The sequence below is a fragment of the Penicillium chermesinum genome, assembly GCF_028974085.1.
Source record: "Penicillium chermesinum strain IBT 19713 chromosome Unknown utg000008l:1.0-1752722.0:1.0-1753981.0, whole genome shotgun sequence".
Classification (NCBI taxonomy): Eukaryota; Fungi; Ascomycota; class Eurotiomycetes; order Eurotiales; family Aspergillaceae; genus Penicillium; species Penicillium chermesinum.
In genome coordinates, this window is record NW_026695318.1 from 1456911 (window position 1) to 1484747 (window position 27837).

General features: G+C 50.6%; 11 protein-coding genes across 11 annotated transcripts; 6 read left to right on the plus strand and 5 right to left on the minus strand.

Annotated features, from left to right (window-relative positions):
- Window positions 1-241: 241 nt before the first annotated feature.
- N7468_010354 (LIM domain protein) lies at window positions 242-2738 on the minus strand (the record flags this gene model as incomplete). The annotated part of the gene is made up of 4 exons (XM_058479649.1): window positions 242-568; window positions 629-1631; window positions 1687-2581; window positions 2660-2738. 4 exons carry the CDS (start codon window positions 2736-2738, stop codon window positions 242-244), a joined length of 2304 nt encoding a protein of 767 aa, XP_058326217.1.
- Window positions 2739-5848: 3110 nt separating this feature from the next.
- On the plus strand, window positions 5849-6862 carry N7468_010355 (uncharacterized protein; the record flags this gene model as incomplete). The annotated part of the gene is made up of 1 exon (XM_058479650.1): window positions 5849-6862. One exon carries the CDS (start codon window positions 5849-5851, stop codon window positions 6860-6862), a length of 1014 nt encoding a protein of 337 aa, XP_058326218.1.
- A 2302-nt stretch (window positions 6863-9164) lies between these two features.
- N7468_010356 (uncharacterized protein) lies at window positions 9165-9699 on the minus strand (the record flags this gene model as incomplete). Its single annotated transcript, XM_058479651.1, has 3 exons — window positions 9165-9200; window positions 9286-9419; window positions 9480-9699. The coding sequence occupies 3 exons, from the start codon at window positions 9697-9699 to the stop codon at window positions 9165-9167; spliced, it is 390 nt and encodes a 129-aa protein (XP_058326219.1).
- Window positions 9700-10851: 1152 nt separating this feature from the next.
- Window positions 10852-12682, minus strand: N7468_010357 (uncharacterized protein; the record flags this gene model as incomplete). The annotated part of the gene is made up of 5 exons (XM_058479652.1): window positions 10852-11678; window positions 11727-12132; window positions 12186-12337; window positions 12387-12484; window positions 12531-12682. 5 exons carry the CDS (start codon window positions 12680-12682, stop codon window positions 10852-10854), a joined length of 1635 nt encoding a protein of 544 aa, XP_058326220.1.
- A 920-nt stretch (window positions 12683-13602) lies between these two features.
- Window positions 13603-13953, minus strand: N7468_010358 (uncharacterized protein; the record flags this gene model as incomplete). The annotated part of the gene is made up of 1 exon (XM_058479653.1): window positions 13603-13953. The coding sequence occupies one exon, from the start codon at window positions 13951-13953 to the stop codon at window positions 13603-13605; it is 351 nt and encodes a 116-aa protein (XP_058326221.1).
- An 823-nt stretch (window positions 13954-14776) lies between these two features.
- On the plus strand, window positions 14777-15421 carry N7468_010359 (uncharacterized protein; the record flags this gene model as incomplete). The annotated part of the gene is made up of 1 exon (XM_058479654.1): window positions 14777-15421. One exon carries the CDS (start codon window positions 14777-14779, stop codon window positions 15419-15421), a length of 645 nt encoding a protein of 214 aa, XP_058326222.1.
- A 557-nt stretch (window positions 15422-15978) lies between these two features.
- N7468_010360 (MCT family MFS transporter) lies at window positions 15979-17625 on the plus strand (the record flags this gene model as incomplete). The annotated part of the gene is made up of 2 exons (XM_058479655.1): window positions 15979-16203; window positions 16327-17625. 2 exons carry the CDS (start codon window positions 15979-15981, stop codon window positions 17623-17625), a joined length of 1524 nt encoding a protein of 507 aa, XP_058326223.1.
- A 128-nt stretch (window positions 17626-17753) lies between these two features.
- Window positions 17754-20915, minus strand: N7468_010361 (exosome catalytic subunit DIS3; the record flags this gene model as incomplete). The annotated part of the gene is made up of 3 exons (XM_058479656.1): window positions 17754-18598; window positions 18634-20670; window positions 20720-20915. 3 exons carry the CDS (start codon window positions 20913-20915, stop codon window positions 17754-17756), a joined length of 3078 nt encoding a protein of 1025 aa, XP_058326224.1.
- Window positions 20916-21138: 223 nt separating this feature from the next.
- Window positions 21139-22201, plus strand: N7468_010362 (uncharacterized protein; the record flags this gene model as incomplete). The annotated part of the gene is made up of 6 exons (XM_058479657.1): window positions 21139-21150; window positions 21216-21308; window positions 21368-21634; window positions 21716-21784; window positions 21844-21891; window positions 21920-22201. 6 exons carry the CDS (start codon window positions 21139-21141, stop codon window positions 22199-22201), a joined length of 771 nt encoding a protein of 256 aa, XP_058326225.1.
- Window positions 22202-22589: 388 nt separating this feature from the next.
- N7468_010363 (DNA replication protein PSF1) lies at window positions 22590-23409 on the plus strand (the record flags this gene model as incomplete). Its single annotated transcript, XM_058479658.1, has 3 exons — window positions 22590-22676; window positions 22738-23249; window positions 23316-23409. 3 exons carry the CDS (start codon window positions 22590-22592, stop codon window positions 23407-23409), a joined length of 693 nt encoding a protein of 230 aa, XP_058326226.1.
- A 666-nt stretch (window positions 23410-24075) lies between these two features.
- Window positions 24076-27459, plus strand: N7468_010364 (sulfate transporter family protein; the record flags this gene model as incomplete). Its single annotated transcript, XM_058479659.1, has 5 exons — window positions 24076-24274; window positions 24407-25431; window positions 25460-25930; window positions 25982-26215; window positions 26269-27459. The coding sequence occupies 5 exons, from the start codon at window positions 24076-24078 to the stop codon at window positions 27457-27459; spliced, it is 3120 nt and encodes a 1039-aa protein (XP_058326227.1).
- Between the last annotated feature and the right edge of the window lie 378 nt (window positions 27460-27837).

A 27837-nucleotide genomic window follows, 5' to 3' on the forward strand; every position in this document is an offset into this window, starting at 1 on the left:
TGAGATTGAGATGAGGAATCTATCATGCATTCTCCGCTAATATAGCCATGAATAACGCTAATGACAAAGGTGACCATTCTGCACTCGCTGACTCCGAACCATTCCCCTCAGTAGACAAGAGCAAAAGAAACAAAAACAAAAACAAAAAGCTATCAAATCGGACATGCAAAGTCATAAACCGAAATCGAGGATTCATCATATAGTAAATTCATCATATTTGACCAAGGAGTGCTAAGAACTCTTAGCACATCCCTGCCGCCTTGAGGCGAATGCCTTCACACCGTTCACAGACAGCGTGCTGCACGGGACCGCCAATAATCCGTCCCTTGGCGGTCCGTTTCGGCTCTCCCTCACGAACAAAAAAGCGGCCCTCGGATCCAAATCCGTCACCGCACTCGTGGCAGACAAAGCAGCGTTCATGCCATTGTCCACCGATCGCGCTGACGACAAGTTCATCCAAAACATGCTGCTTACAGCCTAGACAACGGGGAGCAGTACGGCGCGAATGGCATTTGAGACACCAAGCGAAACCGTCCTTCTCTACAAATGGGGTGGTCGAGTTGAAAGGCTGCGATAAGCGAATTAGCATTGCAGAAGAAGATCGGGGCGTACCAAAAACAAGACTTACGTCTCCACACTCCGCACAGAAGAAGTGGCCGACGTGCCATTCAGCCCCACACGCGACCACCACTTCACCCTCAATCGGGGTCTTGCAGCTCTTGCAGCGAGGGCTATAAAGTTCGTGGAAGTCGAGGTGGCAGTAGAACCGAGGCACGCGGTCTTCCTCTGGAGAATTCGCGAGCCTCTCCTCCCGGCTGGCTTGGGGTTCTTCGTAGAATGCTACGCACTCTAGGGGTGTCTGGCAGTGGAAGCAAGCGAAGCATTCGGGATGGAAGCGACAGCCTCCAGCAGTGACAATTTTGCCGGAAATAGAAAGGGAGCACGATTCGCATCGTGCCGTTGGCACTCCGGAGCGGGTATATGGAGTTTGCCAGCGAGTTTGTGGCTCGGAGCGGTTTCGTTGCAAGGAGAGCTGTTGACTATTACGAATGGCCGGCGCTGGTGCGTGCCGGCTCGTGGGTTTGCCCTGCTGTTCTGCAGGGGTGCTGTATTCTGAGATTGTAGGCGTCTTGATATCTGGGACATTAATGACGGGAACAGGGGGCGAGGGGTCATCGTCCGGGCCAACGATGGTAGGAACAGGAGGCACAGAATGCTGCGAGACCTCAATACTAGGTACCACTTCGATGGTAGGCGCTGCGGGGGTTACAGGAGCCGAGTGGCTCCCTGCTTGTGCAGGGTTAGGCTTCGGCGCGTCGCCAGGTCGCCATTTGGGATCAAAGCTGACGATAGGTCGCCCCACTCGGTCACTGACAGCAGATGGCATTGGCAAGCTTTCACTTCGATCCTTCAATTTTTTACTTGTTGCGGCGCGAATATCATCTCCGCGGATCTCAATACCATCTTTCGTGGGAATGTCCTCTCCTTGGGGCTCCGGTGGCGGGGTGGACTCATTGCTTGTGTATGCAGGGTTCCTGGATTGCGTGGGGGGGGTTCTTGTGGATATCGAATCTGGAGATTTTGTCTCGGACGGATCCATTGGAATTCCGGTCCCGCAACCATGGGAGAGGCTTGCTGGTCCGTGGCATGGCGTTGCGGGGATTCCTCAAGGCCGAAGAATCCGACCTCGAGAAATCAGGTCGACTCTCTTCTTCCTTGGCAGGGTCAAGAGGCTCCTCATAAATATGATCGTTGGGGTTTTTGAAAACACCCTTTGAGGAGTCTCCGCTCACAGTTCGGGGTTTGGGAGTAGTGTTAGTTGATTGCGGTTCCTCAGGCAAAGCAAAATTGACCTTCAAATTCTTTTTGAGAGATCCCGCAAGCGAAGACCTCCTCCGAGTCTTATCTCGAGTCGCCTCTGGCATCTCTGGGCTCGATTGGTTGCTCGAACCACTTGATCCAACCGAATGACGGAACTTGTTCGACGATGAGCCAGAACTCTTCTGACTTGGACTTCCAATTGAGTGCCTCATGCTTTGGGGTTTAATATCTGGGTTACGGTATGGAGCGTATGGATTCTTGTACGCCATGCCTGGGTTCTGGTGCATCCATACAAGCTCTGTCGCTTCATCTTGGGCTGCCGCGTGCAAACGAACCTCGTCATTCAGATCCAGGTCCTGCAACGCATCTCGCAACTGCCGGGCTTCTGTCTTCTCTTGGAGCCGTTCATCATTCTCCCGATACGAGGGGACTGGCGACACGGCAAAGGACCGAGACAACACCTGAGAGGGGAAAACGGTCTTTCGGACAGATGCTGAACGCGGTTCCTGGGCGAGTGGGCGGCCTGCTGGTCCGTTTCCTGATGCATTCGAGGACATCCGGCGACGTGACGCGGCGCTCTCCGGGCGCGGTCGTTCATGGCGGAGCTCGTCAGATGGTCGATACATTGAGAAGGCCGATGCAGCGCGGGGAGGCAGGCTCGCTTGAGGGTCGGGGGAGGGCTGCGTAGATTTACCCGGGTAGGGGCGAGAGCCGGTGGGCCGCGCTGGACGATTGGTTCGAAGATCTTTCAGGTAGTTGGCTGCCATTGCGGGTTAGCTTCTGCGATTGAGATAGCGGTCTAGGGGAGGATGGTAGCTCCAAAGGACATTGGACTCACCGACTTGATCATCGGACATGTAGGTCGGACCCGGCGGCGAGACCTTGCGGTGGCCGATCTTGGAATGCTTCTGCATCATTGTGACAGCTTTGGACGGATTGCTTCCAGTGCAGGGACGAAAGCAATAATGTAGCAAGGGAGACAAAAGCGACGTCAGGATCAACTTAAGAAAGTTGATAGGCGGGTCGATTGGGTTGAGATAGTCCCGCAACGGGCGGGTCCAAAACAACAGCGCCACGGCAACCAATCGAGTCCCAGCTCCTCCCCTCTCGTAGGCTGGGAAGAGTTAAGGCTTGCGCAGGATCATGCACCTGGGCATGAAACATGCGCTGTCAAGTGGGTTTGGTGAGGCTGGACCATTGATCTTCTCAATCTCGATCCACTTGCCACTTTCCACCTCACACCGTGGCTGGTCTGAAGATCTGTTCTCCCCCACTTGAAGCAATGGCCCTTCTGGTCTTATCAAACTTGCTGTATTCAGGATAAGATGGTCCATCCGTTTCGTCGCAAGGATACAGAGGGTTATGTGAGCCTCGAGTATTGCAAAACACATATTCTAAAGAGGTATTCGTGAGTGACATGGCGCAAGTTGCTCACCGCGAAGACTTCACAGCTCTTTCCGTCTAATCATGACTAGTAGAATCCATGGTCCATCCTTGCGATCTACGCACTCAACTTGCTCAAGTAGGCTCCCAGGCTGTACTTCCAGACAATCTGGGCTCATACTGACATTGAAGTTCGCAAGGCTACTAGGCAAAGGTTCAAGCTGAGGCAGATGTGGAGAGAATGGTACATAACACGGCTGGGGAGCATTGAGCCTAGTGTAGGGACCTCGAAGGCAGTACTAGTGCCCAGGTGAGCGCATGCAAGATAACTAATTAAAGTTCGCGCTGCGCTGCAACGAACCTCGGCTGCAGAATCTGTATACTTCAAATAATAGGTATCTTCAGCAGCCTGTTATTTAGTCTGTCTATACGCGAAATGGTGAAGATGAAATCTATGGTCCATGGTAATATATGTAGGTAACAAAAGCTCGAGCGTTTGCAATTGGTCTTATCCATACGAATGCCCGGTAAGGTGAGTCGCTTACGGGGTTGAACTAATACGGCAACAGACGAAGGAGAAAGGAGTCTAATTACACTGTTCGCTCCGCCTCAGAGTGCGTGGGATATGTAGTATATCACATGAATAGCTGATCCTTTTTACGAGGCCAGACGCCTTAGAAGGGTGCGCCCATTTTTGCCTGGGAACCTGCGTCCTCTGGCGCATATTGTATTGATTTAGTCCGTGTAGGGCCTCCTCTACGATAGTACGATAGGCCCGATTTAGGATAGGATACGACTACGAATGAGGGAGGCCAACAGTACTATGAGTTCGTGGTACGATGACTCCATGGTAGCAAGATAACCAAACTAATCGCTGGGGAACCGGAGGGTTCCCTTCGCGCTTCCCTTATATCTTGTACGAGTGTTTAGCGCTATCACCCCGTGTTCGATATACAGTAGGCGATACGAAAGTACTCTGAAATCTGCGGCGATTGCAATATCCGAGCACCGGGTGTATGAACGCCTCCCGCGACTTGGGAGGCCTTACTAGAACAAATCGTGTCGTGACAGCGCCACGCTTTCATCACCACCACACGTTCATCACCGATATTCGAGCACGTCACGCAGTCAGGTATCTCAAACACCTAACATACTGAACTCCTCCAATTTCAGTGAAGATCATACCGCAGCCGTCCCTCACGAAGCAAGCCTGAATATCCCAAACAGGGCGCATGAATTCGACGTATCTCATGAATTCCTCTTTTCCGGCGTCAAAGAGGCCAAGTCGACTTTGTAATCAATGATGGGTATCGGAATACTTCTTACACATTTTAAGAGAAAGCATGAATAAATCAGATAAGATAACTACGATATATCATTGGAACCATGAGCCGGAGAGTGGGTCGCCGCGTAGCAAAGGGCATGGATATTGATTGGATTCATGATAGTCCACATGGAAATGATCCGGAAACTCTGGGCCGACTCCTATCATGAGTCAGTGTCTAAGGCGTCCAGCGGAACCCTGGGTCTTGATATGCCCATCTCCAGGTCACAGAGAATATGTGTCAGCCGAACGATGGTCTCCGTTCCCCAGTAAAATACGTCCCTAGCTATCTGGTACTAGTACCACTGTTTCATTTGTCTAGCCAATGGTCGATATTGAAAAGTTAGCACATATTCAAGGGACACAACGTTGGAACGGGACTAGTTCGTGGACTTTTTCTCTGCGGGGATAACCCTACATGGCATCGAGCCACCAAATGAACAAATCCATTTCCTGGCGTCGGAAGCCTGTTGTTGGAGCATGTAGGAAGAAAGGGGTCTGTAATGTACGGTATGAATTGGTAAAATATGCAACTCTGAAAGTTTTAAAATAACAGGCACCGTATATTTAACGTAATTCCCAAGCGAGCGCGCCACCCAAGCGGGCGCGCCACCTCCCAACCAAACTTCCCACTCCACTTCACCAACCACCCACCATGCCTCCAAAAAACGTGATAGACCGCTTAAATTCAGAGGGTAGACTCGAACTTGCTGTTCATGCTATCAACACGAAAAAAATTGTATCAATACGCGAAGCTTTGTATGTTTATGACGTGCCTCGTCGACCGTCGACTCTGTGGAGTTAATTTATGCGATAATATATATGCTAATAGTACTAAATTAACTTCTCTTAAAGAGAAATCGTTAAAACAATAGATACTCGATCTAGATCTCTGCAGAGCAGCTCCCCGATAGCCTCAAGTTCGTAATATGGCAAATTTATTGTTTATAAAGTGTAGAACATTGGATTTTAAACTTTATTAAATGATATCCTAAACTCCGAGTTGCTATATCTTGATGATATAATTATCAAAAGGTTTAAAATAAGGATCCTAAGATTATCAGAGAGTCCTCTACTACGCCATGTAGAAGGCTTATTCCGCCTCACAGGCGATCACGGTCTATAAAAGAGAGCACATTTCCACCTGAATGGCAAAAGTAGAATCCACACCCCCTACAAGTCCTCTTCCCTTGCCCACACTCCCTTCATCTCCCCCTATTCCCAGTTCCCTTTTCCTCTGCCAGTTGTCCTATTATATGTGTGCATTAAGTACCATATTCCGAAGGAAGACCTTTTTTTTAGCCGCCTTTTTAAGGCACAATGTCACAAGCTAGTTTTCGTCTGGAAACCTTCCGACCGTGGAATCCTTTCCAAGACAAAGCGCAGCCTCTACAAGATTCTCTCGATTTTTGTCGCTACCCGAGTCCGGTCTCGATCACTACCACCCCACCTCCCTCAGTCAGCGACATAACATCAAAGGGACATTCTCACAACGCCAGACACCCGCTTCCACCTCGCCCGCCCGTAGAGGTTTGCTTAGACGGTGACCTACAAACGGATCTACAAACCTCTAGTCTTAAACCAGGAAGCCCAAAGCTACCAGTCACTACGGACCTACATCCGCAGATTCTTCATTGCGAAGATGTCACCCAGCCTCACGGCATTTATAGTGGTGAAAATATCGACCCCGCAATCATCGAAGATAGTGGACGCACCGGCACAGACCAAATCCAAGTGTCGGAGCGTATCGCCGGTCTTAAAGTGGGCCAAAAGTTTGCTTTTGGAAAAGGCGATCGCACATCAGGCTTTCATCCGGCGGAAAATGAGTCGTCATCTTTAAGCCAGCATAGTGCGCAGCCTGGAACGGCCCAGTCCGATGAGCTGAGCATTGATATCCCAAAACGCCTAGGTTCAAGATGGAAACATGATACAAAAGTTTCCAGGCGGACTTCTACGACAACAAGCAGCCACTGCAAGCATCCACCTTTCTCCATCGTTCGTTCTCAATTCATGGGCATGACAGTCGAAGATCGACTACAGTTCCTATCATGGTTATTCGAAGGGGCATTATCAAATTGCGCATCTATCCCACTGTTTACAGATGCCGCATCCACAGTCAGCTGCGGCCACGACGGTGCGGCAGACATAGCTTACCCCGGGGATGACCCGAATTTAGTTTCTGGCATCACAGATGCGCAAGATGCTCGTTCCACGAGAAAGGGCTTACCGTGGTCTAGCGAGGAAGCGTCTCTTGGTCAACCTCAGAGACGAACAAAAGCTGCCTTGGTCAAAAGTGACAGAGCAATTCACACAAGAATTTCCGGGGCGGAGTAAGGGGGCCATACAAGTGTTCTGGAGCACGTCACTCAAGGGAAAACGGACGTCTTTACCCTTCCACTCCGATTGATACTGCGCCCTGCCTCTCCATTCGCAAAGTTACATTGCGTGTGAGGTCACACAGGATCTGCCCAAACCAGATGACATCGTCCGCCCTTACTATAGTCATTCTCAAAATAAGATTGACAGATCCGCGAATGATAAATCAATCAATCAATGCCTAGCCCATTTAACCTCTCTCTAAGCCGCTGCGTCCTCCTGTGATCTGGACTGAGGGCTTTCTCATAACCTGCTAGTGCTCGCTGGAATATCTCTTCTGCCCCTTGCAGCTTCCCCAGATCAGAGTAGAGAGCAGCAAGATTGTTGACTGTACTGAGAGTGGTCGTATGATCCGGGCCGAGGGCCTTCTCATAGCCTGCTAGTGCTCGCTGGTATAGTCCTCGCGGATGATGCATAGGCCCGTCTCCATGCCTGAGGCCATGAACGGATGTAGGCTGTGCCATTCGTTTGGGAGTACTGGCATCCAGGAGAAAGCTCACATGCGCACGCAAAGAGGTAAGAGAAGGTGAGCCGAACAGAGCAGCCACTCATTCAACTAGTAACTTGGTCGGATGGGTGCTGTTCAGGTGAGAAAAGGGGGAAGTCACCCACACTGCACTGATCTCTTGGCTGAGCTATGAGCTGCATTAAGTTCGGCTGTCAGTACACGTGCCATCTTAATCGGGGGGTTATCTGAACGTTGGTAGAGACTAAATGATTCTCTGGGAGATTAAGTCACACTCTGTTGTGAAGACCAATTTAACAGTGGTACTCAAAAATTAAAATGATCAATTACCCACTGCGTGCCCCGCCGTGTTGATTTTATCTCACCTCACTCCTCTCGTAATCTTCCTTTATTAACTTGGCTTGTGGCTAGTGGTAACACGGAATAGAGTCATGCCATGTGACTTGGTGCCCAACTCGGCAATTTACCCCCACTCCCCTTCTTTACCCCTCCTTTACCCGCAACAGAGAGAAGACTTCGAGGAAGGTCTATTCCTCTATATATCATAGTGTGTAAGTTCATCCTATGGGCATTCGAATCCCTGTCCTAACTTTTCTATAGGCCACCACGGGTCCCAGTCACTCTGCGTCATCAGCTGCCCGAATGATACCCCAACAACTGTCTCCTGCGGCCCAGGTGATCCGCAATGAAATCAAAGAGATGATCGATGGCCAGGGAAATATTCTTGAGGAGGACGTGGATGAGAACGGGAACAAGAGGTACAGAGGGACGCTATTGGATAAAAAGATTTCGCTATTGAAAACGGAATTGAAAATCGACAAGGTAAGCGCGCTTACTGGTTCACAAGGGCATTTAATTGATATTTAGTAGAGTTGGACAGGACGCTTAGTGTACTGGTCAAAACCCACGAAACTGTTGAACGATCAAAAACCAGGATACCTCATACCATTATCCGAAAACGTCAAATTAACACCCGGAGGCCAGTTGCCAGGAGGATCCTACATTTGCGTTGATGATGAGCCTATATTAAGCTCGGGGGCAGCTGCAATATTCATTGTACCCAGTGATAATTCATGAAATCCAAAGACGTTGTAATATTAGTTCAAAGAAACAATATCATTTTGAAAGACAGGAATAGAAACTATCTAACAGTCATGGGCTGCCGAGGCAAACTAAAATGAACACCCTCTGGTACAAATCTATCGCCACCTAGTCCGTTGGTAACAGGGAAACCTCTTCCAGTCACGTTCAAAGGAAAGGGTGGTGTGCCCCCTCGGGTTCTAGTAGAAGAAGCATCTGAGGTTACCCCGAACATGTCTGAGTTAAAAGATGCCGATGTCGCATCAAGCGTATAGTAGGCCTGGCCTCCCGAGTTGAAAGAGGCCGACGCCGCATTAGGCATTGACTGAGCGGCTCCTTGAGGTTCAGTGAAAGGATCTGGCACAACTCCGAACATATCCCTGAACATGTAATAGGCCTGACAATCTGAATTGAAGGAGGCCGATGCTGCATCCGGGAGTGGCGGAGCGGTCCCCCTGCGGTTCAGTAGACGTATTTGAAGGATCCGGCACAACCCCGGACATGTCCCTGAATGTGTAATAGGCCTGACCATCTGAATTGAAGGAGGCCGACGCTGCATCCGGGACAGGCGGAGCGGTCCCTTGCAGTTCAGTAGACGTATTCAAATAATCCGGCAGAACCCCGAACACGTCCCTGAACGCATAATAGGCCTGACCATCTGAACTGAAAGAAGCCGACGCCGCATCCAGGGCTGGCGGAATGGCCCCCTGCGGTTCAGTCCCAGACGCTTCCACCCGGTTGGCAGCTTCCCTATCACCTTTTTTTTCAGCGTTCAATCAGCAAAGGAATTAGAATGTTTGGTTGAGAAATTCAATAGCCTACCTGACATGCTTACGACCTCGCTGTCGCTGTCCAGAGAGGTGGAGGGTGAAAACAATCCCGAATTCTGGGCAGGGTTGGAGAAGGCCAAATTTGCGCGTTGCTCATTCTGAAGTCTGACTACCCGAGTGCCTGGTAGACTGCGCCAATCTGGTGGAAAGATATGTCAACATCTACCTACTGGGTTGCGGGCTGTTATTCAACACCTACCTTTCAACGAGCTGAATACTTTTCCATCTTCTCCTTCATTGGACGAAATGGTTTCATCGGACGAAATGGATTCCTCGATATTACCCCATAGAGAGGAGAAAATCTTATTTGCCAGATTGTCCATGGCCGAAACTTGGTCCAGTTTACAGATACCGCGGCGCAGTAACGAGTTGATCATGTCTTCTCTGGCGTCACCTTTAACTCGGAGTTCTTTCAACATACTGTGACATGGTCAGCTTGGAGTTATAAGCCTCTTGCTTGACTCACAATCTGTCGGTGACATCGTCCGGTAGGCGAAACAAGTTGCCTAGATAGCTGTAATCTTCCACATTATACCCCCCCTAAATCTCTGCATAATGCATCATATCTTGCTCCTAGAAAAGCCCAGCCTTTAATTTTGCCCGAGATTTTGAGCGTGTCACCGCCATCCAATCCCGCTTCGACAACTTTGCGAGTGATCCACTCCACCGCGTTAGGTCGAAGATAAGTTACGCAGAACCGGTCCTTCAAATGATGAAAAAGGACCTTTAAAAAACGCGTACGCATTGTATCCCCAGATTTGCGAATTTCGGCTTCCGTAAGTTCTTGGTAGGCCGCTGCGAATGGACAACTCGTGGCCGAAGAAGATTCCCTGCTGTAGTTCGGGTCCAGGAAGGAGTTATTATCTGCTGCCCATTGATCAAGGTTCGCTTTCAAAGGTTCGGATAATTGTATCTTCTGTTTTTTGGAGGGCTTTACGGCATTCCCGGTGCGTTTGCGGCGGGCAGGATTAATTTGTTTCTTCGAGCACTCAGGGAGATGCTTCCATATTCTTGCAAGACAGTCGACAAACTGCTTTTGATTAGACTGAGAATTACATTTAGAGATAAATGACTTACTTCCTTGTCAGACAAGACATGCTGGACCTGATTCCGTCCATTATGCTCTGCATATGAACACGCAGTCTGTAATTTCCCCAAGAGTATCTTACTTTCCGCAATACCCATGATCGGAGAGGTTGTAGCTGTTGAGAACTCGAACCGGAGCTTTGGCCTTTAAAATGAAATAAAACACGGGAGCGGCTAAGATAAAAAGAGACTAGCATGTGATAGATCTGCATGAACGTACTCAGCCCCCAACATCAAAGCGCCCTGGATTACGACCAACCTGCGTCTCGATTGTTGCCAGCCTGTGACAAAATTTGGAGGCGTTATCGATAGGTCAGGAATTGTACAACCCCTGCCCACACTAACACAGCTTTCGAAGCGGGGAAACGGCCAGGAAACCAGGGGCGTATTCCAGGCTGTCAACATACCATTCTTTCCGGGATAATAAGCGTTACAATACCAAAAAATTATTACTGTATTGTCTTGGGAAGGGAAAACCGGCGTTTCTATTGGTAAGGCCATACTTTCGCATGCAATTCCCGCTGGCGCTCATTCTCAGCCAAATCAATGAACGCGTGTTTGAAATGATTATTCAACTCCATGGCACGCTCATAATACTGCGGACGTACCATACCGCCCAATGGAATAAGCCCTTCATCTTGCAGCTCGCGCAGAATTGCTGAGATCCCTTCGAGAAGATCCATCTCATCTTGATGTCGTAAGAGTTCTTCCTCGCTGAAATGGACGGGACATGGTATTTCGCCATGTCCCATATCACTCCAACGTGCGATGGCAGTGATCAATGCATTGCGTAGAGAGAATAAATCTTCTCGCTCCCAGCATCCAGGCACCAAAACAAAGGGATTCGTTTTAACCGCGAGAAGGGGATCGGTCAGGACTTCCCACCGGAGAGCATCAGTTTCCTTGACTGCATTGTAGTAATGATCCAAAAGCTTTCTTTCATGTCTGCCTTGATCTGATTGCGATGAGACTGATAGCTCAAGCATCTGCGGATTAGACCGGTGCAGAGATATCGGACAAACAGAAGTCTGCTGCCAGTCTATTATGCAAGTGATTCGGTTAGTCCCTGGGTCAATGAAGATGTTGTCAAGGTGCAAGTCCGGATGCGAGATCCTGTTAGATTGCTCAATATTTGAGGAAGCCGCCAGATATGGAGCAAGCGTCATGTATTTCTTGACAAGGGCGATGTAATCATCTGACGTCTCAGGAAACTCCATAGATCGGTGAAAATTCATTCTTGGCATTGCGTGAGAGGTAGCCCATTCAATTTCATTCTTTCCAAGGGCCGTAGCGTAACCAGCAACGCTTTCCCCTAAGCTCGCATTAGCTGGCGGAATAATATTTCAATTTAAGAACGTACATGGGCCTCTGTCCAAATTCATTGTCGCTTTTTCACGTTCCCAGAAGACCGGATTGGCAGAAGGTCCGATCACGAACGTTAGCGGTTGGTCGTTTCGACTGGTCGCTGATCCCAAAGATCCATGTTGTGAGTCAAGGGCCTCATAATCCAGAGATCTCGATAAAAGATCCGTTTCGTAGTATATGCAACCGTGCTTTGGAAAAGTAATAGAAGCAAGTTTCTTTTCCATATCTACGATCTGGCTCACGATATCCAACTGAGATGCGAAAGTGAGGTTGGCCCAGACACTTCCTAGAGGCTGACCGGTAGCCTTTTCTTCGAGGATATATTCAGCACCTACTGAATTATGTGCCTCAGCCGACCAATCATAAATGCGAGGGATAGGAATGCCTATCTTGTCGCGCAACTTTGCTTTTGGTTAGCTGCTGATTGGATACCGCGGTAAATGGTTTCACATACAAAGTGACGCGTCGCAACTTCTGATGCAACTGTGTAAAAAGCTGGCCCTGCATTTGGGTTGGGTAATCGAGCGATGATCTCGAGACCATTACTCATAGTCAGGAGGAACGCCTTATTAAACTGCCCTTCGACACATTTAAGCAGCTTTACACCTATGATTTGGAGTTTAGCTTTGAAATTTTGCATGCCAGTATAACATACAACTTAGTCCATCGCCCACGGCCTTGACAGAAGTATCTAGAAGGGCTTGCAAATTGAACTTGCGGTAGCGCATTGCGAGTTTCTCGGAATTTCCACTCCTGTAACTGTCAGACAGCTCTTAACAAGCCCGGAACTATGACATACAGCCACCTATATCGTTGATACTCGTATAAGTCGCCCACATCGATGGGTTCCTCTGCCAGCATAATCAGTCGCCGACCTGACCGCCCGGAAGATTGGGAATCACCTGATCCACTCTCGACTGCTTTCCAAAGAGACGTTGGTGCTGATCGCATTGTGAGAGCCCTTCTCTGATAGTGAGGGATCGCCGTGAGACTCTGGAAAACACGAGGAATGCGATTCTGATAAGAGAGATTCATCGCTGCATGTTGACGAAAGTTCAAAGGGGGTTTGATTATTTAACATTTCGAGGAGCCCCTCGGGAAAAGTTATTTCCGGACGTTGTTCGGTTTTCGAATTGTAGCATTGTCACCGCGAAAGTAAGGCGCGGATCCATCCCGACGAGTGTTTCTGACGCCAACTTCGTACTCCTTCCAATGCCCGTATTGGGTCATTCTGTCTCAATCATTTTCATGACAAATCCTACCAAAATCCGTAATATTTTATTTAGTGTACAATTCCTGGACGCTCGGTCACGCGCTCAGCCACAACTTGGGAATTAGGACCAATAATCACCTCACGATCGTGGCCGCCGCAAACCCAAGCTTTACGGAAAATTCTCTATAAGGACACACCTTGACGGTAGCCCTGGCTACTCGATACTATTATACGAGGAAAAGACTTACGACTCAGTATTTGCTCCGCGATCTAACATTGAAACTATTAACATGCGCTGAAGCTTGACACCGTTTCTACGCACGCAGTGTGCGAAATAAATGGCACGCAAAAGGCACATCCCACAAAGTTTGCTAACTCTTCGGTGGGCTTTCGCTCGATAGTAGAGTTCAAAGGTAAGCTGTCGCCAGAATTGATGACGATAGATCATTTAAATAACTAGCAAGTAACCTGGAATCCACCTCAACCATACATGGTAACATCCCACAGCTAGCCTGTTCCCGACTTACAGACCACAGATATACATCACTCAAATCACGTCCATACAGAACAGTTTCCAAGCCAGCCGATACCACTATGAGGGACTGAATTTACAGTCAGCACATTAAACGTAAGGCTGAAGGGGTGGGCTCTCTTACCACTACTTTGTCTTTTCAACTGCCGTCGCAACCTCCTCGGCATTGAATTTGTCTCCCAAACCAAAACGTATTTTCTCTCCGATTACCTGATGCGTGCCACTGTGGCCTCCGGTTTTGCCCTTAATGAATGCTTTGACAGTATTATCGGTTGCCTGACTGTTTGCTTGTATTATGCCGGTAGCCATTGTCGCATCTTGGGTATTCCGGTGGACATCGAAGCGGAGGTCTTTCGTTTTGACAGCAGTCTTCGAAGTCGCGTTATCGGCAAACTGGAGAGTCTTGAGGGAGTCTGCACTTTCGCGTATTTTGTTTGCCAACCCTTGAAATGCAGACTTGGAGATTTTGGACGTCATGGCGCTGTCTTTTTGGCGGACTCGGATTGACGCTAGTTTTTGGCTTGCAGCAAAAAAGCAGAGAAAAGCGATGCTCCATTATTCTTGGAGATAAATGCTGATTTTATACGAATCGTAGGGAGGGACACTGGAAGTGCTCGTAAATTCTGTGAGAGCTACTGGCGAGTCAATGGAACACCGATATTACGTTGCATGCTTACACTGGAAACCTCAGCCTATCATAATGCAAATTCAAGCGAGCAGGGGTCAAAGCGATGCGCTATTCCACTTTAGTCGAATCTTGTCCGCGCGGACAAGATTCAACTGAATTGGAATAGCGCCGGGTATGTAATAACGACTGCGAAGTTCTAGCTTGCATTCTCTCTGTGGCAGTATGCGAACTACAAAAGTCGTTAAGTCCACTCAGAAGCTAGAGCGACCCAAACTCGCCAACGCATGAGCAGGGATGAAACGTCACAGATCACCGTGCTTTCTGCGAACTACGATTGGAAGTATAAACATGATTTTGTTATAGGTGATACTATTATCAGGGTATACGCCAAATCTTCAGGTTGGTTGCAGCATTGGCTTGTTCCTTACTCTATTTTACCAGCAATGAAGTGGACATCGATTGTTGGGTATTGTTTTTTTTTTTTATCTTAATTTACTCTGGCTGAAGCGTAGGTGGTATCATACACTTGGCCAGTCTACGGCAAGATAAATAAAAACGGTTGCTTGCCCCGGACGACGTAGACAGACAACTCCTCCACCGGTCTCGCTCGATTGCAAAAGGCTATTTGCCGACATCGAAGTTAAAGCTTTCTCACCATAACAATCTTAGATCATGGCATCAAGCACCAACACCGACACACTCAACGATGCGATCGAAGTGAACACTGCAGATATTGACGTTTCTATTGCCAAATTTCAGAAAAGAAATCGCCTTGTTGACAGAATCACCGCTGGAGCTATAATATTTGCTCGGCATGAGAATGGCGAGCTATATACTTGGATGATACAACGGGAAGATCAAGATAGCTCTCATGGGTTGAGCTGGGAATGGATGTCCGGCAAGCCGGAGAAAGTGGATGGCACTTCAACAGATACTGCAAGACGGGAGTGCGAGGAGGAAGGAAAATATCGGCCATCAAAGTTCGCCGATCGCGCGGTCCTTTGCTTTTTCCTGCATAAGGATAGACGGACTGATAGGGTGATTATGATGGCCTCACTTACGTTCATCATAGTTGATGATCATCAGAAATTACCTACACGCGTGTGGTCCGATACAAAAAAAGGGCCAGACGGCGCACCTTCTCTACAGATTAGCGCGGAGCATATCAACGATTGTTGGATGACGGAGACACAAATTGAAGAGGCTGCTATACACGACCAATGCTCTGATCCACGAAATGAATTCAACATGCTCCAAACCAAAATAAATGTCTCCAAAGTTGGGTTCAAGATTTTCAAAGATTATCAAGCCCAATAACGCCGTGTATCAAGGGACTTACTCCTCGAATGAGGTGGTGCAAATCTTGTCATCCCTGAAGAAGATGAGGAAGAATCTAAGCATTAGGGGAAAAGACACTTGGGAAATTGTGGGGCATGAAGAGGATTAAACCATTAATTTCCCTTTGGCTTCTTTCACATGGCATCGAGCCACCAAATGAGCAAATCCACTTCCTGGCGTCGGAAGCCTGTTCAGATTCCCTGACGCTCTGCCATTGGCCACGCTGTGCCGAGCAGAGACCTTGCGGACTGGATTCAAGCAACGCGGAGAGCACATTTGCAGAGGTCGGCAACAATTCCGACTAGCCCTACCTGAATGGCCGTAGATACGAGTGGGCACGTCAAGCTCACCGATACTTTTCGGAAATACTTTTGGGGGTCTCAATCTATGAATGTTGCTTCTTGCTTGCTATATATCCTTCCTATCATATCCAGCTGTTTTTCTGAAAGACTGTATATACGACGGACACGGTGAAAACGGCCCCACTCTGAGAAGAGGCTTTCCCCAGTTTCTCCTCATTTGAATTCCTTTGGATAATGACGGACAATGTTCCAATCGATATTATCAGGTCCAACCAGGACGAGCATGCCATAGGGTCGAGGCAGCTTGACCAGCCTGCCAGTGATCAACTGGAAGCCCTCCCAGCCGAGATCGACCCCGGTGAGAAATATAATCGAGATGTACCGCCAGACGGCGGTTACGGCTGGGTCTGCGTTGCTTGTATCTTCTGGATGAATGTCCATACTTGGGGCATCAACAGTGTGAGTCAATCAGTCCATACTTTCAAGGCTCCTCACCCCTCCCAAGGTGAAAACGGCTTTGAGGGGCCTCGGCTGTTCGTTTCTAGGTTTCCCGCTGAATTCAACTGACCAATATGACTCCAGAGTTATGGAGTCTTCCTGAGCTACTATCTCTCTCACAACGTGTTTCCAAACACCAGTGCTCTATCCTACGCCTTTACGGGCGGCCTGAGTATCTCATGCGCGTTGCTGGTAGCTCCTCTCGCTACTTACCTGATCCGGCTCCTCGGCACTCGCTTCGTGCTCAACCTGGGCGTTTTCTTCGAAGTGGTCTCCCTCATCGGCTCATCATTCGTCACCCAGAAATGGCAGATCTTCCTCAGCCAGGGCGTCTGCTTCGGCTGGGGCATGGGCTTCCTGTACGTAGGCAGCGCCGGCATCACCCCCCAGTGGTTCCATAAGCATCGGGGCCTTGCCCAGGGCATCACAGCTTCCGGCAGTGGCATGGGCGGCCTGATCTACTCGCTCGCGGTGGGTGCGATCATCCCCCGGCTGGGGCTGTCGTGGGCGTTCCGGATTCTGGGGATTACCTCCTTCGTCGTGAATCTCGTTGCGTGCAACCTCCTGCGAGACAGGAACAAGGCGGTAGGCAGTCGTCTGAACCCGTTCCATCTGCCGCTCTTGCGGCGGCCACAATTCTGGATGTTTCTGGGCTGGGGCTTTTTCAGTATGCTGGGCTACATCGCGCTATTGTTTAGCGTCGCCAACTTTGCGCTCTCGATCGGGTTGACTTCGCACCAGGGCAGTATTGTCTCAGCGATGCTGAACCTGGGCCAGGGCCTGGGTCGGCCTTTTGTCGGCGTGCTGAGTGACCGGCTGGGCCGGATCAATATCGCTGCCTTCTTGACTTTTCTCTGTGGGCTCTTCTGTCTGGTTATCTGGATCTTTGCCGACAGTATGGGCGTGGTCTGTTTCTTCGCTGTTCTCACGGGCACGGTGAGCGGGACTTACTGGGCCTCTGCGAGCCCCGTTCTGGCGGAGATTATCGGCCTGAGAGACTTGCCGTCTGGTCTGAGTCTGGCGTGGCTTTGGCTCGTTCCGCCGTGCACTGTCTCCGAGGCGATCGCGTTAGAGCTGCGTCGGCCGACGGCTAATGGTGGGACGTCATATCTTCATGTGCAACTATATGTTGGATTTGTCTATATAGGCGCTGCCGCGTGTCTATGGGTGGTGAGGGCGTGGAAGGTCGGCGAGGTAGAGCAGGCTGAACAAAGGCAGGTCTCTGCCGTACCTGACAATCCGCTGGTTGGAAATAATGCAACGAAGGAGAAGCGGGAGCAGCCTGCGACTAGTTCGTCTGGTCCTGCCCCGGAAACTACTGGTGCAGAGCTCTGGGCTCCAGTGGGCTTGATCCGCAGAATGGGCGCACTGAGACGTGTATAGCCTGGTGCCAGTTCGGACGGGGATAGATCAAATACACGTAGCATACGAAACCTGCATCAAATTTGGAGCATGTAACTCCCAAAGACATTCATTCATCACTCGAAATACGACGGCCTTGGCGCTAGAGATTATTTGTCCGACGCATCCAAAATAAGAATGCGAACACGTCGCTTGCCGGCACCACGGCCCTCTTCCTTGACCGAGCTCACGTTTACCTGCACACGTTGGAAAAGCTCAACTTGAACACTTCTTTCCTTCTCTGGGTGGCCTTTCTCTTCCACACGAAGCGTGTACTCTTCGGGGTCGAACTCCGTGGTACGATGAATAGCGAGGTCACGTCGCTCGGAGGCAGAGAAAGAGGCAGATTCGCCCGGCAAGACGAAGTCTTCTAGTCGAACAACACCTTCAATACCGAATCGAGGAACGAAGACCACCACTCCGTTCTCGAAAACACGCATTACGTAGCCCTCCTCTTTAATGCCAGCATCAGCATCTGCATTCTTCTTCTGCTCCATCTCTCCACGAGCCTTCAGCGCTTGGCCAACGTAGTATTCGATACTGGCACGCCCGGCGAACTGGGCGTTCCGGTGACGGTAGTTGATGTTACGGCAGATGTCTTCGAGTTTACCGCGCGTTGCAACACCCTCGATGACAGCATGGCCATCTTCACCTTCGTAGCCGATAGCAGAGGCGAGCTGCCGATGGACGAGCAGATCCGCATATCGTCGAATGGGGGAGGTAAAGTGGGTGTAGATGGGGGAGGCCAGACCATAGTGACGGAATTCAGGTTCAGCATGAGCACCCGCAACGAAGTACTCGGCTGAAGTCATGCATCGGGTGGCCAGGATGCGGACGAGGGTATTAAAGAAGGGGTTCTTGGGGTCGACGCATCGGTCAAGGGAACTGGCGAGCGCGCCCGAGCTGGAAACGTCAAGCTCCATGTTGCGCTTCTTCGATAGCTGGTTGATGAGGTCTTCGAAGTTGGCGGGGGTGGGGTGGCATGGCGACGGAGCAGGGCCGTTTGCGAGAATGAGTCGTAGATCTTGGAAGCAACAGAGATGTTGGCGAGGAGCATGAACTCTTCGACCAAGCTGTTTGTCTCGAGCATGGCCTTTGTTTTGACATCGTTCAAGGGGTCGCCCACTTCGTCGGCATCGGCTTCGATGCGGACTTCTGGGGATGCAAGGTTCAGGGCACCTGCATCGTAACGCTTCTGCCGCAAAATCTTAGAAAAGCGCAACAGTTGACGCATACTCTCGGTCAGTTCCGTCGTGTCAGATTTGTCGTCAATTTTCAGCTGTGCTTGTTCGTAGCTGTAAGACTGTCGAGAGAGAATAACAGACTTGGTAAAATCGGAGGAAACGATCTCTGCGTTGGGGGTCATTTCCCACAGAACAGAGAAAGCGTAACGCTCGACATCACACTTGAGCGAGCACAGGTCTGTACCCAGTAGATGAGGCAGCATATCAATACGCTTGTCAACGAGGTATACTGTCGTTCCACGAATACTGGCTTCCAGGTCCATCGCATTGTTAGGCTTGACGAAGTGCGACACGTCGGCAATATGCACACCAACCTCAAAGTTTCCATTCGGAAGAGGTCTTGCATGGAGTGCATCGTCGATATCTTGACACCCAGGAGGATCGATACTGCAGACTTGGAGGTGGCGCAAATCGCGTCGGCCCTTCCAGCCTTTGTCTTCCTTGGACTGGGGAACCTTCCAGTCGTGGCCCTCTTTGGGCAAGCAATCAGTAACAGCCTTGGGGAATGGCTTGTACTGTACGTCATATTCAAGAAGAAGTGCCTCTGTCTCTGCGCCCTTGGTTTCCAACTCGCCAAGGGAACGAATGAAGTGACCAGACGGGTATCGAGAGTCCCGGGGCCAGGAGTCAATCGTGACCAAAATTCTCTCCCCCAGGAGGCTGCTGGCTTGCCGGGTACGGAGACGGATCTTGGGGATCTTCTTGTCCATGGGCAAGACAAAGACGTTTTGCTGTCGCCGACCGGAGGTTTCTTGAGAACCAGTGGAGTTGGAGTCGACGTGGCCCACGTACTGGCGCCAGTTGCGCTTGATGATGCCGACCACTTTCGCAGTGGGCTGCGGATTCCCTTCAGAACTCTTGCCATGGGCCTTCTTCACCTCATCCTGAAGCGCCTTGCGCTCTTTGTCTGATACAACGGCCTCGGTTTCCTCAGAGTCAGGGTTGTCATTGCGAGTCACGGCCTCCTCGTCGACAAGCTTAGTTGAAGGGGACTTCCACTGGTCCTTCGGTAAGACTTCAATGGCAACGATATCACCTGAAATCGCACGGTTGCTGTTGTCACGACCGAGGATAAGAAGCGCCTTGTCGAAGGCTGGCACCTTGACGGAACTTTCTAGGTAATTATACGGGGAGACATTGTACACTCCCTGATGCAATGTCCCCGCCCGTAGCCCAGTCTGGAGTTTTGACATGGAGTAATACTCCGGGTAGAACAATTCTCCACGACCAGGGCCCTTCGACTCTCGAACTTGTGCTTCCGTTATCATATCCAGAAGCCGCTCCGAATCTTCCAACCCCGACACGTAGTCGGACAAGGAAAGCGCTGTCACATTTTCGCTCCTCGCCTTCTCCAGATTTCCTTTGTCATTGGTGATGACGACGATCGCGGGAACTGACTTGGCTTTTTTACCCTTCTTCGCCGCAGACGTCTTCAAATGCTCGGAGTACCAGCTTGCAACTGTGCGTACGGCGCGGTCATTTCGGTCGTTAATTGACTCATCTGCACCTCTGCGAACATGAGTTTCGAGGCGGAACTCGTTGAAGAAAAGGTAGAAGCGTTTGTCGTCAGTTTTGATCAAGGCGAGAAGTCGGTTGTAGAGGGGGAGCGACAAGTTTCGAAGCTCTTCGAGGACAGTCTGGAGGATGATCACGTCATAGAATGCGCCAGTATGTTCGAAAAGGTCCATGCCATTCATGAGCGCGTTGGTGTCGGGTACAAGGTAGTGGCCGCGTGGGAAAGCTTTAGTGCCCGCGGGCTGGTCGGAGAGGACGAATGGCGCAACTAGAAATACTTAGTTTCGACACGGCAGCGACACCTGGGTGAGACTTACTGTTTCCATTGCGGTCTGGAGGGGCGATCGAAGGGCATATTGAGCAAAGTTTCGACGAGCATGGAATATCTTGCCGCAGATAGAGCTCCCGAACAATCTTTTGCACTTTTCCACTTCTTGTCGATCTCACAAACACCTTGCTAGCAACATTTGCTGCCTGTGAGTTCGAAGAGGGGTCCCTTCGCAAGCTTTTCATGGCGACGGTAGGCTCTGCAGACGCAGGTCAAGTCGTAGTGGTGCAAAATGAGAAAACGATATTTGCGGTTATCGGTTATCGCGCCGCGATAGCTGAGTCAGCCGCCATGGCCGCCCATTGCGTGCATTCAATCCCATATAACGAAATCTTGCCTCGTTATATATTTGACCTCTTATTTACGGGGAGTAGTAAGCCGTTGGGAACCTATTCCAGACTATTCGAAATGGTGCTCGCGGTAAGTAAAAAACAAATCTCCCTCTCCCTTAGACAATGCAGATCTATTGACTCGTTGCATGGTAGGCCGTGGGGCAGCTCTGCGCAACAGCAAGCATAACTTCTAACCTCGCCCAATGTCAGACTCTAGTCCGGAAAGCTGCTTCAGCTGGAGCCAAGGTATCATTTCCCCTTTTCCCAGTTCTGTTCGGCACAGACCGTTATTAACGCTCTATCAGGTGCTGTTTCTACCCGAGGCATCGGACTATATTGCTTCATCGGCAGCAGAGTCATTGGCCCTTTCCAGGGCAAAGGAACAAGAAGAATTTGTTGCTGCCCTCCAGAGAGCAGCCCAGCTTGAGAAAATCCACATCAATGTGGGGGTTCATCAGAGGGCTGCAGAGGAGAGACTCAAGAACTGCTTAATATGGATCGATGATAAGGGTGTGATCACTCAGAACTACCAGAAGATTCACCTCTTTGATGTGGACATCAAAGGTGGACCTGTTCTCAAAGAAAGCGCGTAAAGAGGAGTCTCTGACCTGTGATTTCATGGGCTTATGCTGATAAATGTCAGGAATGTGCAGCCTGGGAGTGAGATTGTCCCTCCATTCGATACACCCGTAGGCCGGGTTGGCTTAGCAATATGCTTCGATGTGAGCTTCCAATGTCTCCAGGATTACCTTGTCTTCCAACTGAACTCTTTTCTGCCCAGCTGCGGTTCCCGGAGATCGGATTGGCATTGAAGCGCCAAAAGGCTGACGTTATCACTTATCCATCGGCATTTACAGTCCCAACCGGGAAGGCCCACTGGGAGTCTCTACTTTAGAGCCCGAGCCATTGAGACCCAGGCTTATGTTATCGCCGCAGCTCAGGGAGGTGCTCATAACGAGAAAAGACGAAGCTACGGCCATTCGATGATCGTCGACCCTTGGGGTGAGGTCGTAGCTGAGCTGGGGGAGGAGTATGATGAGCCACAGATTGCGACTGCAGAAATTAACCTGGATCTTGTCTCAAAGATCAGACGAGAGATGCCCTTGTTGAGAAGGACTGACCTCTACCCAGAGGTATAGATTGGCTCGGCTTAAGACCACAGGGCTAAGCTCCCAAAGGCCTTATGAATGGTCCATTTTGATTGCACTTTAAGCAGGGCTAGTTACATATTGTACATACAAGCATAGAAATCTTCTAGTTGGCTTTGCAATGCATGAGTATAATGACAATTTTAAGAGAACAAGCTTCACCCTAAATAAACCAGCGACGGCCATCGAAGATGGAGATGACCACAGGGCATGTCCCGGAGAGCCTGTCTGTCCGTTGATACTAAATCATCTTCTGGGTAACTCCATTCTTGAATTCAAAGGTCTATTGAAATTATGAACCTCTACACTGACCCCAACCTCTTCCCATCCCTGGGGCCAAACGCCCCCCCCCACACTCTGACTAAGGTCTTGGCGCGCGATGGATTCGAGTCGCGACCGCGTCGGACATTTGCCCACCGATCCAGATCGAGTGGTGACCATGTATGGCGAACTGGGAAACAAACTTGTAAGTGTTCCTCTCCGCCATCAATACCATTGAACCCCGGTCACCCACTAACACTCCCCAGGTGCAACATGCAAAGCGCACACAGTCCCTCGCCCACCTACCGCCCTATCAGACCGAGATCGTGCGCGCCGTAACCCGCGAAGTACGAGACTTGGAGCGAGACGTGACACGAATCCTCCATCCCTATGAGGGTGCTTTCAATCCCTCAGCCGACCCTGCCACCGCATGCACCCTCCTCGTCGACCACCTCTGCATGCGCCGCAACAAACGCTGCCTCCTCGCATACCACCGAGTACGGACCGAAAAACTAGAGGAGCTGTGTTGGAACGGAGTGGACATTCTCGAGCAGCAGCAGCCGAGTGAAGGAGGAGATGGGCCTTCTCAAGGACCGGGCGGGCACAGCTCGCTCAGCCCCGAAGAAGAGGAATACTTCCGGCAGTATGGCGACCTGCTGGCTGCGTACAAGGGTCAATGGACGGACATCGATCTGACAGGCAGTCTTGAGCCGCCAAACGACCTCTTCATCGACGTGCGTGTGCTAAAGGACGCGGGGGAGATCCAGACGGAGTATGGGTGGGTGGTTACACGTTCCAGATTCCTCGTGGATACATCATAACTAACGGGCTATCAACCATCTAGTGTCATCAATTTGACTAAGAACAGCCAGCTCTATGTTCGGCAGGGCGATGTCGAGCGGCTGATTGGACAGGGCTTCCTGGAGCGCTTGACTTGATCTGTGGACGCTCGAGCGGAAACGATATGGGCCAGAGGAGTTACTTGTAATTTTTGATACCCCCGCCATCTATTCTACCGCGTAGATGGACACAATTGGAGAATTTGCTGTGAAACGTGACGCGATTTCGTAATTTACAAGGTTCTGAGCTGCGAGTTGGCGCGATTTTTCTGTTGGGCGCACCCCGCCACTGGGGTTGTAGAGTCTGGCCACGGAGGGGAGACAAAGCTCTAAGAGGAATAGCCGGGCCCTCTGAGCAGCTCCGCTTGTAATTGGTACCCGTAACGGTTTATCAGAACCGGCGATAAGGTGATAAGAGGCTCCGATTTGGGGCCAAAACGGATCAACATAGACTGGGAGGGGAAAACCGGGAAATCTATCGAAATCTATCGCGTAAGTCAAGGGGACTTCGATAAGCGAAACGATCGGGAAGGATCTAGAGTATATCTACGGATTACTCCAGACTCATTGCGTCTTTTCCTGGACTTGGTACTGCAGACCTTTTGCGTACTTTCGGCCTTGCGTCATTCCCCGTTTCGGAATTTCTCTTTTTTCCCCTTTTTTTGCTTTTTTTTCGCCAACGTCGCTGCATGTACGAACGCGGTAAAATCTGGGTGGGTTAATCCTCCGAGTCTCGCATCAATCTTGGCCGTTGCGCGCGACTCGATGGCCGTGCTACAGCCTCGTGGCCGCCGCGATTCTCGCGCATCGGCCCTTTCTCGCCGCAATTGGCTCGACCGAGACGATCCGGTTGAGTACGTCGAGCATGCCGTGAGCAGCTCGCCGGTCGAGCCCTCCAGCTATGGTGGATCACTACGAGTACCCGGTCGCTCGTTCTATCGTCGATCAGTCAATACCCTCCAAGGTACGCGCCATCGCCCCCCTGTCCAAAGTATCCGGATGCTGTGTAATTTTTCGAAATTGCGAATCGGTTCCCCGTTTTGTCATTGAGAATGGAGAAGAGGACCGTCGGACTGGCCATTGACAATGCCTGTAGATCCCGCCCACTATGCTTCCGATGGCGTTCGTGAACAAACTGCAGAACTGGCGACATATGGCCTCTCGCTGAACAAAAATTCCCCGCAAGGCCGGACAAGCTTGCCGGTGAGCTTAGATCTCTTCCAGGCACAGCATTCCTCGCTCGTATCGCACGATGATAGCACCGGCTCGCATCTACTCACTGGGGAAGAACCTCTAGAGTCAAGTGCCTCCCCACATGACCCCTCCCCTGCCTCTTCGGCCTTGACAGAGATGATCCGTCAGCCAGAGCCGGAAGCCCAGGACGATGGCAAACCACCCGATGACGAGCCACTACTGCCGTTGCCTACGATCCAGGACGAACCAGAACCCCAGTCAGAACGGACCTCTCTCTTATCGAAGAAACAGCCCAAGTCTCCTCGCCAGTATGGATCAGTTCCAGACGTTGAGAGCCAAGGTGGTCCCCCCAGCCGATCCCCGCATTTCTTCTCCACGGGCTACAGGAGGATGGGTCGGTATGCTCGTCTGCTTTCAAGCCCCAAGTCGTGGGATCGACGTGCCATCTGGAGAAGTGGCATTGTGCATCCTGTGAGCTTGCTACCGGCGGTCTTACTGGGCCTTCTCCTCAACATTCTGGATGCTTTGTCGTATGGCATGATCCTCTTTCCTCTCGGTGAATCCATCTTCTCCGATCTTGGCGCAGATGGAATATCCATGTTCTATGTGAGCACCATTATCTCTCAAATCGTCTTTTCGTGCGGTGGATCGATCTTCAAGGGTGGCATTGGCAGCGAGATGATCGAAGTTGTCCCGTTCTTCCACCAAATGGCTTTTGCCATTATGAACAGGGTTGGAGAAGACAACCCAAAGTCCGTCATCGCGACAACTATCCTGGCCTTCTCGGTCAGCTCGATCCTAACCGGGCTGGTGTTCTTCTTGATGGGTGTCTGCGGGCTGGGCTCGCTGATCGGCTTCTTCCCACGTCACATCCTCATTGGTTGTATCGGCGGCGTCGGCTATTTCCTCCTGCAGACGGGCATGGAGGTCTCTGCACGGCTCCCCGGTTCACCAGAAATATAACCTGAAAACCCTCGAAGCTCTTTTCCGTGCTGACACGGTTGCGCTCTGGACGATACCCCTAGCTCTTGCAGCGGGCCTCCTTGTTTTAAAGCATTTTGTTCGATCTAATTTCCTCGTTGGCATTTACTTCATCGCCGTTGCAGCACTTTTCTACATCATTGTGTTGAGCATCGGAGTGTCCATGGAAACGCTCCATGTCAAGGGATGGGCTTTCGATGCACCGTCGTCCAACAACCCTTGGTATCACTTCTACACGCTGTATGACTTCTCGGCAGTGGACTGGACTGCTTTTGCCGATACCCTTCCTGCAATGTTTGCCCTCACATTCTTTGGTGTCCTCCACGTGCCAATTAACGTCCCTGCACTGGGCATCTCGACGGGAGAGGACAACCTCAACGTTGACAGGGAGCTGATGGCTCACGGAGTCACCAACGCCTTATCAGGTTTCGCAGGCAGCATACAAGTATGTCAGACTGCTAATGTTTTCAATCAGGATACTGACTGACAACCGCAGAATTACCTCGTGTATACAAACAGTCTTCTTTTCATGGCAAGTGGTGGAACCTCTCGTCTGGCTGGTCTCATGCTAGCGGCCGCTACAGCGGGAATTATGGTCATAGGCCCTGTCATCATTGGGTACATCCCAGTTATGGTAGTGGGCGCTTTGATCTTCTTGCTGGGCATTGAGCTTCTGCAGGAAGCTTTGGTTGATACGTGGGGAAAGCTATCCCGGCTTGAGTATCTGACGGTATGTGGCCTCGAAATCATCTTGTGCATGGACACTATCTAAACCTCCGGCAGGTAATTATCATTGTCATCACCATGGGCGCGTGGGACTTTGTAGCAGGAATCCTAGTAGGAATCATTCTGGCCTGTGTTAACTATGTGGTCCAGACGTCCCAGAAGTCCGCGATCCGGGCAACCTTCTCCGGTGAGATTTCTGGCTCAACCGTTCGACGACCCCCGATTCAACAGCAATTCTTGCACGAAGCTGGGCGTCAAACCCTTATCATGAAACTCAGTGGGTACCTCTTCTTTGGTACAATTGTCAATGTGGAGAATACCATGCGAGGCCTGATTCAAGACGAGGCGTTCAACGAGCAGCCAATCCGGTTCCTCATTCTGGACTTCTCCCGTGTTTATGGGTTGGATTTCTCGGCCGCAGAAGCCTTCACTCGTATCAATCGTATTCTTCAGAAGCGCAACGTTCAAACCACAATCTCCGGTCTGAACATCGAAGGCGACGTGGGCAAGAGTCTCCAAAACGTGGGCCTCTTCGATACGGAGTCTCGTGTTCCAGTCTTTGAAGATTTGAACTCCGCTCTGGAATTCTGCGAGAACGAGTATCTGAAGATTTTCTACAGCCGTCAGGAAGCCCTTCGTACTGGACCCACTGAACCAACCCCAAGTAGCCAACTCCAAGTCCCAGTCCCAATTCCAGCTCCTCCAGGTAGTCCAGCAGACACCATGGTCAGTTCTCCACGCGGACAGTACCTGCAACGAGTCGCGACCAGCACGATCCGCGAGCACGAAACCGCCATGGCTGCTCCCGCCTGGTCGTCCATGCGCCAGCCCCTCCCCCTCCTTCTCCAAACATTCCAGGGCCTCTCGGCTCAAAACGAGGACTTCTGGTTCCCCGCATGCGCCTACTTCTCACGTTGTGTCTACCCGGCCGGCACAACACTGTATCACGAGGGTGACGTTCCACGAGCGTTCTACCTTCTCGAATCGGGTATGTTACGCTGCGAATATAACCTGCCTCAAGGCCGCTACTTTGAGCTTATTGTGGCGGGACGGCCGTGCGGCGAACTGCCCTTCTTCAGTGAGACGCGTCGCACGGCGACCGTGAAGACGGAACACGACTGCGTTGCGTGGTGTCTCAGTGACGAGAAGTGGAAGCAGCTGCAAGAGGATGAGCCTCGTGTTGCGCGTGAGCTCTTGACGGTTAGTCTGAAGCTTACTACCGAGCGGATGGACAGTATTACATCGTGAGTTTGGTCTTTCTTTCTTTTCCTCCCTTCCCCCCCGATCATTTTGCCTTGCTGGTCCGGAGCGAGTCGAAAACTAACTTCTGCTAGGTATGTTTTGACGATGGCAGCTTAGGCTTGATTTTTCAAGTTGCCTTGTGTACATTTTTGCATCTGGCGGTTCTTTCGAGCGATTGTGCTACTTCCCCGCATTTATGGTGGCTTCTGTCTTTAATATAGCTGTGTATATCTGGTAGCTCTAGGCGCATTTATCTCTGAACTCATGATGTCACTGTCTTCTTAAGTCCCTCACTTTGTCTGTTGAAAATAATTCTTAGACGGTGCCCAATAAGAAATTCCAGCAATGGATTCGTACGCAACTACTGATGATCGAAGCATGACT